General features: G+C 38.0%; 1 protein-coding gene across 1 annotated transcript in view; it reads right to left on the bottom strand.

Moving 5' to 3' along the window:
• CDK5RAP2 (CDK5 regulatory subunit associated protein 2) overlaps window positions 1-12832 on the bottom strand; it is an 82574-nt gene that overhangs the window by 39448 nt on the left and 30294 nt on the right. Inside the window, exons 13-17 of the mRNA XM_009888041.1 lie at window positions 12003-12100; window positions 8780-8910; window positions 7059-7174; window positions 5417-5545; window positions 635-730 (exon numbers count right to left, since the gene is read on the bottom strand). Coding sequence (XP_009886343.1) covers window positions 635-730; window positions 5417-5545; window positions 7059-7174; window positions 8780-8910; window positions 12003-12100 — 570 coding nt within the window. The remainder of the gene's footprint in view (window positions 1-634; window positions 731-5416; window positions 5546-7058; window positions 7175-8779; window positions 8911-12002; window positions 12101-12832) is intronic.

Here is a 12832-nt window from a genome sequence, read left to right as displayed (position 1 = left end):
GGAGTTTTTTACAAGGGTATGTAGTGATAGGATGAGGGGGAATGGCTTCAAACTGGAAGAAGGTAGATTTAGATGAGATATTAGGAAGACATTTTTCACTGTGAGGGTGGTGAGCCCCTGGGGCAGGTTGCCCCGAGAAGCTGTGGCTGCCCCATCCCTGGAGGTGTTCAAGGCCAGGTTGGACGGGGCTTGGAGCAACCTGGGCTGGGGGGAGGTGGGTTGCTCCCATGGCAGGGAGTTGGGACTAGGTGGTCTTCAAGATCCCTTCCCACCTAAACCATTCTATGATTCTATGATAATTTGTACCATAGGCCTGACTGCAATGGATGCTGAAGATCAGTGTGTGAGCATGTGAAGAAACACATGACTTTTTGCCATCCCCATTAAGGAAGATTATGAGTACTCAAACAAGAGAAAAGGACCAGAATGAAAGCTGCAAAACCCTATCAGCAGAAAAATCTAGGAAAAAGCTTTCAGAAACTCTTTAGGAAAACAATTAGTTGAAAGCAAAATCAGATACCAAGAAAAGTATGCTTTGTTTGCAAGAGACTTTGTGTTCTAAGAAAATCAGAATTTTTAAAGACATGCAGAGATAAGAGTACTGCAACATAATGTACCCAGAGCAGAGTCCTACCTGACTGACCCTCTCAGAAAATTGACTATTCTGCATCTTTCTGTCATTGTCACCATCTTCAGTCTGCATCACAGGCTCCTCTGTTGTTTCAAGACACTACACAAAGTATGGAATGATGTGAAAATGTAGCACCAAAAAAAATACTGTGATATGAAACATGCATAAATAAGTCAGTGACATGTCTTAAAAGAAAAATAAAAAAAGCCTGTAATACAAAGTAACAAACACCAAATTAGATTTCTTCAACAAGATCAAAGAAAATTAATATAATTCCCAGGAATGACTCATACTAAATACAGTGAAACTGTATCTTACGCATTCCTTTATTTTTTTTAACCCTTTCTCCTCAGAGTTTACAAAAACTATAAAAAGCACTTAACCTCTTCTGGCAAAGGATCCCTATCTTCAGTCATGTTCTCATTGTGCCTATTTTATTTACCAATTTCCAGAATTTATTTTCATTTGCTACACAATTTAGGCTCTTCTCCAGCAGCCAAGAAATAGATGCTTTAAAAACAAAGCACAAGCAGCTTGCTATACACTAAAAAGATTTACTGTAACACTGAAGGTTACAATCGGCTTTGTCTTGCCTAAAGTTGCCGATTTGTAGCAAATGGTGCCAAATCATCTTTTTCTCCCTATTTGCCACAGAAACCAATCCATCTCCCATCACTAATATTTGCTGAGCAAAGAGGAGGAGGAAGACGCAGCTTTTTGAGTAGCAGACCCCAAGTTCCTGACATCGCCATAACTGACAGCAAGACCACAATCCCTTTGGTTTGCCGGATGTTACACCTCAGCAACAGATCTGCAGGCAAGGGATGAGACCCACACGTCGCTCCTCTCCCAGCAGCAGTGAAGATCACTACTGAACGAGCTTCATTTACACGCAGCTCACAGAGAGTATTTTCATCTCACTTACAACTCACCTCCACCACTCAGTTTCCTCTGGCGACAGAGGACAGAATTTAGCCTCGCCTATGTCAGTTTAATACTGATCATAAGAAAAACTTGTCTTTACAAAGAATTATTATATTCAGCAGCCGCGTTCTGGCACAGCCTGCCACAAAACAACCCGAGTAAAAGGACAGTCTTTCATCCCACTTTGGGATCCACCGTGAGTGACCTGCAGTTACCACGTTCCACCGCTCCCCTGTGATAAGATCAGATTGGACATTTATATCATCTTGTTTTATAGCAACGTTTCCCAGTCTAATAGAAAAAAAATAGATATTTAAGATCTTTGCTGCTAGATTCTCATTAAATAGTAGGAACTATGGAGAGTGATGGTAAATATCAACGATGCTACGCCTAATATGCCTAAAGCATAGGTAGGATACAGCACAGAGGAATGAAACTTGCATTAGATCAAAATTTTAGTCTTAAAGCACTCGTGACAATAATATATCACTGCTGCGTGTAACAGTCATATTTTGGTGTGACTCGGGCTAAAGAAAAATTACCTTAAGACAAGAAAAGTAGAATCTTGAGCATAGTTACAGAAAATTGAGATTATAGGAACAGAGACTCAGATGACAGACCGAAGGAAAGAAACTAGTGTCTAGGGGTCGTGGAAGTGATATTTATAGCTTCGATGGATATACAGTGCGGTGCTGAAACTTCTGACATGAAAAGAGAAACCTGCTTCCCCGGTACCACATGCCGGAAAGTCTTGGCTCACAGCTTGTCAATCCAGTTGCAGACAAACAGGGTTCTGCAGGGAGCGTTATTTTTGCTTTCTAAGAACACTGGGAATTGAATGTATGTGTGGGCTTTGATTTTTTTTAATTAAGTATGCACAGAATGTATGCCCATATATATATACATGTGAAATAAATGAGAAAAGCCTTTTTATCTTCCAATCCCTAGCAGTATAAGCAACCCTAATGGTTTTAAGTATGAATTTTAAAAGGCAGAAACCGGTGGTGCAGCATATTAATATATTTGCCTTTTACTATTAGAAATCTATATTGAAAAATAACTTCCAAGTCATGTTTGAATTATTTTGGTATTTTTACTCAGACTTGGTTTTCCAGGACAATGCAAAGTAAAGGCAATCTGAAAACCGCAGGACACAGATAGGATTGCGGTATATAGCAAGGGCGTGCATTATAACAAGATCTTTTTGTTTTAATCACAGGATGCCAAAAGTCCAATGATTATAAAAAAACTGTTAAGATTTAATCTCACATGTGTAGATTCAGGACAAACCCTGAATTTTTGTATTAAAAATAAACTTATATGCATATATAACTTATCCACCCAATGCAACCCCCTTTTATGACTCAACATTTTTTAGTACCTGCTTTTCCCAGGCCAGTATTTGGTTTAATAAGCGATGATTCTTAGAACGCAACTACTACATAAAACCAACAGGTTACGGCACACTATTACAAGAAATGACTGCAGTTTGAGCCTGGTCCTATGGTCCTCTGTCTGAGAGGCTGAAAAGAAACCTTCTGTTCTCTGAGGAATACAACCTAATGTTCAACAAAATATTAAAAGAAAATAAGTGTCTTAAGGCCAGAAGAGAAGTCTACCAAGAATAAGCTGCCTGTTTAAATTATTTCCTTAGAGACTGAAAACCTTGAGAATGTTTTCCTAAATGAACCACTGATATGCTTGGTTTGCAAAGATCCCTGGAGCCCTCAAGGCTGAAATCACCGAGGCTGCTTCTCTCAGAGAAAGCAGATGTTCAGAGGACAGTACAAAAACAACCTTTTTCTCTCCTCCTTCTCCCTCCCTTCCGAACATGAAGCCAAGAAATAGAGTACTAGGGGCTGTCAGACCTTTGGGAGATGCCCTGCAGAGGCACCAACATCCAGATTCATCTCATTTGTGCTCTGGCTTTGTGAAGGAAAGAAAGATGGGTTCATTTTAAGAACCTGAGAAGGATACATCTTCCTGCGACTGTCCAAATTCCTCTTATAGCACATATGTTAGTGTCACCTCAGCACTACCTGCCAACAAATTCTAGCCCAAAATACACACAAAAAAATAGAACTTAGGGGTTTTGACAATGGTTATGAATATGCAAAACACACGGTTGTCACAATCCATAACCCAAAATCCGGGTTGCCATTTATTGTCAAGACTGATAAAATGGTACCTTTTAAATTAAAAACTTTTAATTACAGATCCTTTCACTTTTGAGCTCCATAGTGCTATTTTTACTCTGGCACAGGTTAAAATACTGTATTTTACGTTCCTATTTCCTTTACCAGAATTTTGAGGTTTATTTATATTTTACAAGCTTCACTCTTTGCCATTCTATGCCTAATTTCACACAGACAGCTTCTTAAGTATATGCTAAGCCCTATATGTTCTTTTCATGCCGAGACAAATGCAGGAGCGCACAGTATCTTGTCATGATAATCTTAGCACAGGACATGAATTCCTTTGGTATTAACTACAGCATCAGTGGGGGTGCAGCACCCTCTGCAGGATGATGGCACAAATTGCTAGAAATATTAAGCTGTTAAGGTGCATGCGCTCTGAAACAGATTGCCCACAAGCTTTTCATGCAAACCTAATACAGTAACATGCGAATTCATTATTTTAATAAAAGCCATGGCGCCCCTAAAGGTTGATCTATAATTTAAAATGTATTTCAATTAAAGGTAACATGAGTATGCCTTAAAACTGAAAAAGCAAGAATATTTCATGACTTTTGATGATTGCCCCAGTGCACCTGCAGCACATACGGTAAAAGACATGACCCTTTTTCCAGAGTCCTGCAAAATAAACTATCCTGCAGTAAAATTGTAAATACCACAGTCCCAGCTCCAGAATTAGGCAATCCCTACACACAACTGATTAAAACTATTCCTAATTTTTTGTTCTTTTGAGTTTAATTCACAAACTCAAGACACAAAATGCTAGCACCACCATTACTCCTTCTATTTTTTCACCTTCCTCTTCAACATGTGGTTCAAAAGAACAATGTAACTGAAAGCAAAACCCAATACAGAATATGAAGAAAAGTACTACCAGCCACATTTCAAGTAATACTTCATAACACGCTAGAAGGTTCACTAGAATCTACCAAAGTCTCCTGAACATCCTTCATCATTCACACAGAGGAAGACACATAGGGACCCAGCACCCATAATGCTTCTCAGTGGAAGTATTTTGCCAAGACCTCTTCTTCCCCACAGCTAAAAGCAGCCTTGCCTTTGCGCAAAAGAATGAAACATCCAGCAGTGATTTCTTCCTTGCAGCTCTCGGCAATCTACCACAACACTGGCCACTTCTTCGTATGCTTCTATGTTTTACATGAGGGAACAACTATGCACTTAAGTGACCCAAAGTGCTATTCTTTCTGGTTGGGATACAGTGAACCCTAGCTGTTTTGCAAATGCAGAGGCGATACAAACTAAAGTTTTACGGAATTAGACACAGCATGAGAATGACTCTTGAACAGCAAACAAGCAGACATTCAGTAATAGCTAAAATGTTATAGAAGATACTGCTTTCTTTGTAAAATTAACTATTTCCTCCCCTTGCAATTTCCAAGACAAATAGACAGACCCAATTAATATTTTAATGTGTAAGTTGTTTCCTTAAAATCAACTTGACACATCACTGAACACTTGCATTGAGCTGATTCTCTGTTGTGCTAACATCTTAAAGGTGTTTACATCATTAATTTTAAAAGTTATTATAAAGAATTAGCAACCTAAGCCCTGAGGGTTTTACACTCATTTTGCACTGATGTAAGTGATTCCACAAGGTAGATTAGACGCAAGAGTCAGATACACTACTTTAACACAGAAAACCTACCTCGCTGTGGTTTAGTATTTTTAGTGCTTCTTTCCCTTGAGAACCTGTTGTACAAAGTCCAAGCTGTTTTTTCTTGAGTTCTTGATTAATTGACTGCAGATCCTTAACCATCAAGAGAAGATCAGCAACCTAAATAACCAAAGGAAGAACAAGCAAAACTGCTAACATCCTTACTAGTATGAAAACAAATGATGATATACAGATATATCTCCAGCTAAATCTAAACGGCCCAGTTGGAAAGCTCAGGCTTCCACATTTTCATGAGGTACGTGTATGAAAACATGATTATGTGTTTGTGAGTTAGCGTTCAAGAAATCTTAACTTGTAAGACTGTAGTTTCCAGCCATGTTATTAAGTTGAGGTATCAAGTTTCACAACTCAGTAGCAAGAAGAAACCTGAGGGCACCTCAAACCAACAGGCTGATTTGAGAAGAAAGATTTTAGTGCAAGGGAAACCAGCATTACAGAGAAATAGAAAAACAGTTTTTTTTTTTCCTGAATGCTACTGTCTCAAACACCCTTTATAAGCCACAGTCATTCCTAGTAGTTTCACAGATACAAAATATGAGTGGACAATCACGTTCAAAACTCTTGAACAGATATGACTGTCACAGACTCATGTAGTGTATCAAGAAGGCAATGTTTGCAGAAAAAGTGAAATCTTTTTATTAGACCAAGTAACATATTGGATAAAACAGATCAACTTTCAGGCATACAAAGCCTGAAAGTTTTTTCTTACAAGTAAGAAATGGTTTATAAATGTCTTTTGCTAATGAGTGTCCCTGAACCTGCTGAAGGGAATATGTTCAGAGATAAAAGTGGTACAACCCCAGAATGGGACTGGGACACAATCTGCAGCTTTTTTTATTGACACCTGTTCAGTGTAAGGCAAACTTCTTTCCTTCAGATTACCCACCTCCAGATTTTGAACACCTGCCTACAATTCAGCTGGCCACAAGAAATATAAAACTTCACTTACGTTCACTCCCAAACGACCATATTAGAAATAATTCCTTATCATAAACTGGTGTGTGGATCAGAGGTCACTGCACAGGATGAGGTGTCAGAAGAACAAGTTTCTGAACCCTGATAATGATTTATTGTATGACAATGGGCTGCACATTTAATCTCTGTGAATGTCAGTTCTCCTTATGTAGAATGGAGACATCAACTTATCAGGGTTATTTTATAACATGACATATTTACCAAAAGATTTGCAAATCCTGGGATGGAGTATGCTATGCAGAAGTATAAATTATAGACATCGCTGCCATCCTTACGATTAATAAAGGTACATACACATTGCAGGATACTTAATGCAAAAACTTTTCTTTGGAGCTGGTATACTTCATGGTGACTAAAATATGGTATTGAGTCTGAAACTTGAATCCAGGAGTCTATCATAAAACCCTTGCAGCAAGCCACCTATCTTTCAGCTGACTCTGAAGCTCACATGGTGTAACAAAGACTAAACAGTTCATAAAAGGTGGATCACAAACCGCAGAGATGAGAACTTCAAATCCTTTCAGAACTACCCAATTGTACCTAAATAATGAAAATGCTTCTTTTTGTGAGATGCACAAAGTATAACAGAAGCAGAATTAAGCCATTAGAAACAGTAAATAATAAAACAGATCGATACCTTTTTCTTAAGTTCTTCAAGAGACAGATGGTTTATTTGTAGGCTTAAATGATCTTGCTCTCCTAAACAGATACTCATATAAGATGTTTGATCTCCACAGAAAGACAGTGTTTCATCTGTCAAAATAACCACGGACAGGAATTATTTCAGAAACTCTATTTGCAGGAAAACACAGCAGAAAGTGCAAAGACAGGACTTTTTGAATAAGAACCTACTAGCAGGTCTGTGGGAGGCCAGTTAAAATGTTTCATTCCCCAAAATAAGCTTTCTGTTTAATTGAACAAATTTTGTCTTCACATTTCTTTGTGCTTCTGACACCTAGACATGCTGCATTTTTGGTGACTGTATTTTCTGTGGTTATCAGCATGAGTGGCAATTGTAATTCTGAATTATAATTTGCATATTTAGCATTACAATTAGAAATAATTTTTAGGAAGGATAAGTAAGGCATGAATAGTTATTCCATTTTGACTATACTTTTATGAACATGAACTCAATGTCTCAAGGCAAAAAGCCGGGTTAGACAAAGTTACTGAATTTATTTTGCTTTTGGGTCAAAAGATTGCATTAATTGAATTGAAAATAGCTACTTATTCGTTTCCTCTGTAACTGCAGGAATGATTTTTTATGTTTCAATAAACACCTGTTCATTTACAATATAGATGACAGTTAATTCTATAAATATATCTCATTAGATAGTGAGAAAGCATGTGTAAATTAGGATAAAGACGACACCCAAATTCTACTCCCAGCTCTGCCACTGATCCCACGGCTGCTGCAAGGACGCAAAGCTTCACGAAGGATTACTGACGCTCAGAGCCTTCATTCCTGGCAGCCTTGCCCGCAACACCGCTGCTCTTCAGAACCCAGGAGTATCCACAAGACCCTGTGGCCCACCCTCCTTGTTCATCATGCCTGTGCTTTTGAGGTTGGAAACTTTGAAACGGCAGCAGCTTAACTTTTGTCACTTATCATAGCTGTCAAGGGAGTGATGCTAAAATTGAAAATCTAAGCTGAAAGGGGTAAGTGAACAGGCTTTATTGTTATTTATATATCCCTTATGGAATAAAACAGATACATCTGTACATATGTGGTAAACTATATTTAACAATGTCCACGTAGATGAATATCTAAGTATATACTAAAAACACCTCCAAAGAAGTACAATAAAAAAGCCAAAAGACAAGTTATATTTAAAAGCTCTACTATTTCTGAATTACAAAATAACAAAACCTCTGGCTATTTTTTCTCTTACTGGAAATACTTCTTCTGTTAGGAAGAGCCTAGCCGTTTCCTGAGACACAACCTCTTTACCAAAATATTGTGAAATAATTACATTCCACGGTCAGCAAGTGGTCCCATGGCCACAGATTTATTCAAAGCCAGGAATCTCTGACTTGTGCAGAAAACACTAAATTCTATGGCTACAAAATTGTAGGCAGCTTGAAATGATCACTGCAGTAGAATTGCCATAGAATTACTAACATTTGCTGCATGGAAAGAGAAAAGCTGTCCCTCTGTATATGCCCTGATTGCTCAAAGACATTCTGTTACAAATCCCCCAAATAATTCTCAGTATAGAAAGCTGAAAAGAAGTCTTTTCACACCTTTTTCTACTCTAAACCATTTCTTCTCCATCACAGCAAACTGACTGTAATAAAACCAGTTTTGTTTTGGGCAAGAATATAAAGAAAAGGGATGGGCTGCACGTGTATACAGACCTTGTCGGTTTTTAATACCCTTAATTTGATCTTCTAAGACCTTCTGTAGATTACGATTAGCTAAAACGTCTTCTTCTAGTTGTTTTCGCAACATGAAAATGTTGTTTAGTTCTGTTTGCAAGCTATTTATACTAAAAAAAAAGGAAAAAATAATCATCAAGATTCAATTCAAAACATTTTGTTGTGCACCTCAGCATCTCTCATACATCCGGGCTCCCACAAAGAGCCCATTTCACATTAGCCATTGCTGGTTTTCATCACACAGTTACATCATTTTGCTGCATAAGAACAAACAAATTCCACATAGATGAGACTAAACATTTACATGTACGGCCTTTTCTTGCTGTTTTGAGCTGTGCTGCTTCTAAGTCAGCTGAAACATGACAGATATATTCTACCAGCCAACTTCTGTGTAATTCTTTTTAAGGAAAATGAGAATTACTAACTTCTGAAAAGTATGCCAGAAAAATATCACTATCACATAATACTGATAGCTCCGTGTATTCTATTATACGGTGACCATGGAAACTTTGTTCCCTTGCTACAAAACTATACTATATATTCTAATGCTCCACTTAAGGAAAAAAAACCAACATCGTGTTTCATTGAAAATATGACCCAGACACAAATAACTGTTTTATTTCTTCATTTATCCGACAGTCTGTAAAAAGACCTTTTAACGTCTAAATTGTCTCAATTATCTCAATGGGGTGCAAACGGCAAAACTTACAAATGATTGTCAACGTGAACTAATTCTTTAAGCAGCTTTCTTCCAAGGTGGCCACTGAGACTCTGACTTTAGCCATCAGAAACTGTCCCTTGTGCATCACGGTGCCAGCACCTCTAGCTGTCCCTTGCCACATCTGCCCCATACCCTTCAACACTATGGACAAGACAGTTCCGATCAGTCCATAAAAAGACTTAAGTACACTAAAAACTGAAATGGTAACACAATGAAACAAATTGAATTTAATAACAAATAAATAAAAAGGTGTTACTAAACTCATCATATTATTTATTTTCACATTTACTTCACTCAGAACCTCAGTGTTTTAAGATAAATTAAGCTGCTGTAAAATTTCCGGTCCACTGCACCAAATGCCAGAGAATTCAGCAGTCTTTAAAAAAAAATTTATATTTATCTTACAGGAGACTATACAGGAACACACAGCACTTGCATGAGAATAACAGCATATTGTAGAAATGCATTAATTATACGACAGCGTGTACGAAAAGACACTCAGTCTGTCTTCTGACAAGTGTGCTGTTGTCAGTGTTTCCTGCACAAGAAACTATTCCTTTAACCAATTCTCCCTCACTCAAGAGCATCTTTGAAGAGAGAGCTCTTAAATGCTCAGCAAAAAATTAAGAATAAAAACAAACCAACACATTACTAGAAGCTAAGTAAGCACATTTTCTCCTTTTCATGAGTTAAATGTTTTATAAGAAGCAGCATTGATTCCCTGCTTGGAGAGACAAGAAATGTCTTGGTCCTGACATCCGGTAGATTATTTTGAAAAATAACCATCCAGGTTACTTAAAATAAATAACGCCTGAAAGAAGGCATGTCAGCAAGAAAACAGATGTTTGCCTAAAATCCATGTCACTGCTGATGGCAGTTACACAAATGAGGAAGCTGAATTTATCAGCAGGGCTTGTTTATCAGCTCCCCAGAACTTTGGGGGTTCAAGTCTTCCTTGATGGTATTTACAGCACATCTCAGCCCACAAAACTACGAGGAGGAGAAATGAGAAGATCTGCCTCCAACTTCCAGCTCTACCGCTGAATCACTGCGCATCCTCTGCAAATCGCTGCATAACATGCACTGCTCTGTGGATGCTATAACTCCTTATCAAGAAAACAGAACTAATGATCCTGCTCCTGATCCTACAGAATTTAATTGGAAAACTCCTATTACCGTAATGATTATAACTACAGTTATAATTTTCCTCATTTGAAAGATATTCTAAGAAAAACTAGTATCAGAGCTATATTACTTTGCTGTCATTGCTACATAGTGTTGCCTTACCCACAGCACATGTTTCAATAGCAGGTCACACCCTTCATAGGAAATATTAAAACAAACTGGCTTCTTCCTTCATTGCTGATTGTTCAACAGAAAAGTCTCAAAAGCCACTGCTCTTTTCCCAGCGATCAGAAATAACCTCCATATTCTGACTTCTATCACTATGTCTAATGGAAAAGATCGTAGTATCGAAAAGAGCTTCTGAGCTGTGGCCCCGCACAAGATGGCATTACTACAAGTGTGCTCAATTCAAATACCAGATCTCATCTACTTTAGTGCTACTCACTTTATGGCTTCCAAACTAGAGTGGTCTATAAACCAACTGCCAAATACAAACACATTCCCACAAAGTCGGCAGGTATGAGCCATTGCCTTCAGGCAGGAAGAGTCAGGAGCTGGCTCTCAAATGCCGCCAGTACCTAAGATAATTGTAATTATAACAGCAAAGTAAATTTTTTATAAAACGTTTAAAGAAATTTTTTTGGCTAAGATTTTTTTTTAATTATTTTATCATAATGCCTCCACCTCAACTGCCAAGCAATATCAGCATACAAAATAGGCCATAGACTTCTTTCTAAAATGTTGTGTTCTTTGATTTTAAAAGGCTAAAAAACACTTGCTCCTGCCTTACTTCTGAACGCTTTACATTGAAAGCGTACTATGCAAACTTCAATTATTCTGTTTTGTTTAACCTTCTCAGAAATCTTACTGGGTTATATTCTCATCAAAATTCTCACAGTCCCACTTTTAAGATAAGCATTATCTGTATTTTAGGAGTAAACCACGGCAAATCATCCAGCACCCAAAAGTTCTCTGTGATTTGATTCTTCCCTGTATTCTAGAACATGACATGTACCTCCTCTGAAAACCTAGCTGCTCACTTGGAAAATCTAGCTCATAAGAAATTCCAATCCAAACAGAAATATTTTCAGAAACATTTAAGTAACTTAGTTAATATGACCCTAGTTACAAAAATAGTTGTCTTACAGCTAGTTTATAGAATCACAGAATCATAGAATGGTTTGGGTTGGAAGGGACCTTAAAGATCCCCTAATTCTATCCCCCATGCCTTATGCACAATTGGCTGGTACAAAGTCATCACCATTCTGGTTAAGTTGTAAGTTGCACCTTTTTTCACAACTGCTGACTTTCGCCCTTTCAGTTTAGATTATCCACCAAAACAGGAAATGCACTTACCTATCTGACTCTTTGAAGGTCTTCACTAGTGTAGAATAAATATTTTGTTCCTTTCTTAAAGCAAGGATCAGCTTTTCATATTCAGCTTCTTTATTTTCCTAAATTAAAACAAGAACATACTAAGCTTACAATGTAATTTTTAAGTTTACCTGCCTACAACTATGTGTATACCTGTATCCTGAAGAAAACATGAAAGAAGTAGAAATTTGCAGAACGCGACTGCCCATCGCCAAAGCCTAATGTGAATCTGAAAACTATTCACAATACTTAAAACCAGCTATTATTAAAGGAGGCAAATTCTGTTTCGCTATTTACCTACCATGAGTGACATATCGAAAGAGTGGTTCATCACTTTTAGCACAGTTGAAAAAGCCTTCCCCCCCAGCCCAAGCATCCTCGCTTCCTAAGGTTACAACTCAGCGACGCAGAACAACCTGGCAGGCAGCTATTTCGGAGCAGGGGAAGGGAGGGAAGGGGAAGCAGACAAGCCCGAGCTCCACGCATATGTTTTAGAGTATTGTCCTAACAGTCCTCTCTGTGTTCTGGATAAAACTGGCTTTCTCTGGGGGAGAGGTTTCTGCAAATTCTGTTCCATTTCTGAACAAAGAGGACTGTATCGAGCCAACAAATAGAGGATGAAGATGTCAGATACACACCCGTTGAGTTAGCTTTCTGCACACTCAGCTGGATCACTACAAGCTGCTTCTTTACTTGTGCAAAGAAAAGAAAATTGTTTACCTGCAGTCTTGCTCACAGAAAGTATATTATTATTATTAGAATAAATCCAGACTCCTATGCTACATTCTCAGTAAGAATCCACTAATTTCCCA

The sequence above is a fragment of the Charadrius vociferus genome, unplaced genomic scaffold (assembly GCF_000708025.1).
Source record: "Charadrius vociferus isolate BGI_N301 unplaced genomic scaffold, ASM70802v2 scaffold56, whole genome shotgun sequence".
Classification (NCBI taxonomy): domain Eukaryota; kingdom Metazoa; phylum Chordata; class Aves; order Charadriiformes; family Charadriidae; genus Charadrius; species Charadrius vociferus.
The sequence above is the reverse complement of the archived record's forward strand: the minus strand, read 5'-3'. Positions and strand labels throughout refer to the sequence as shown.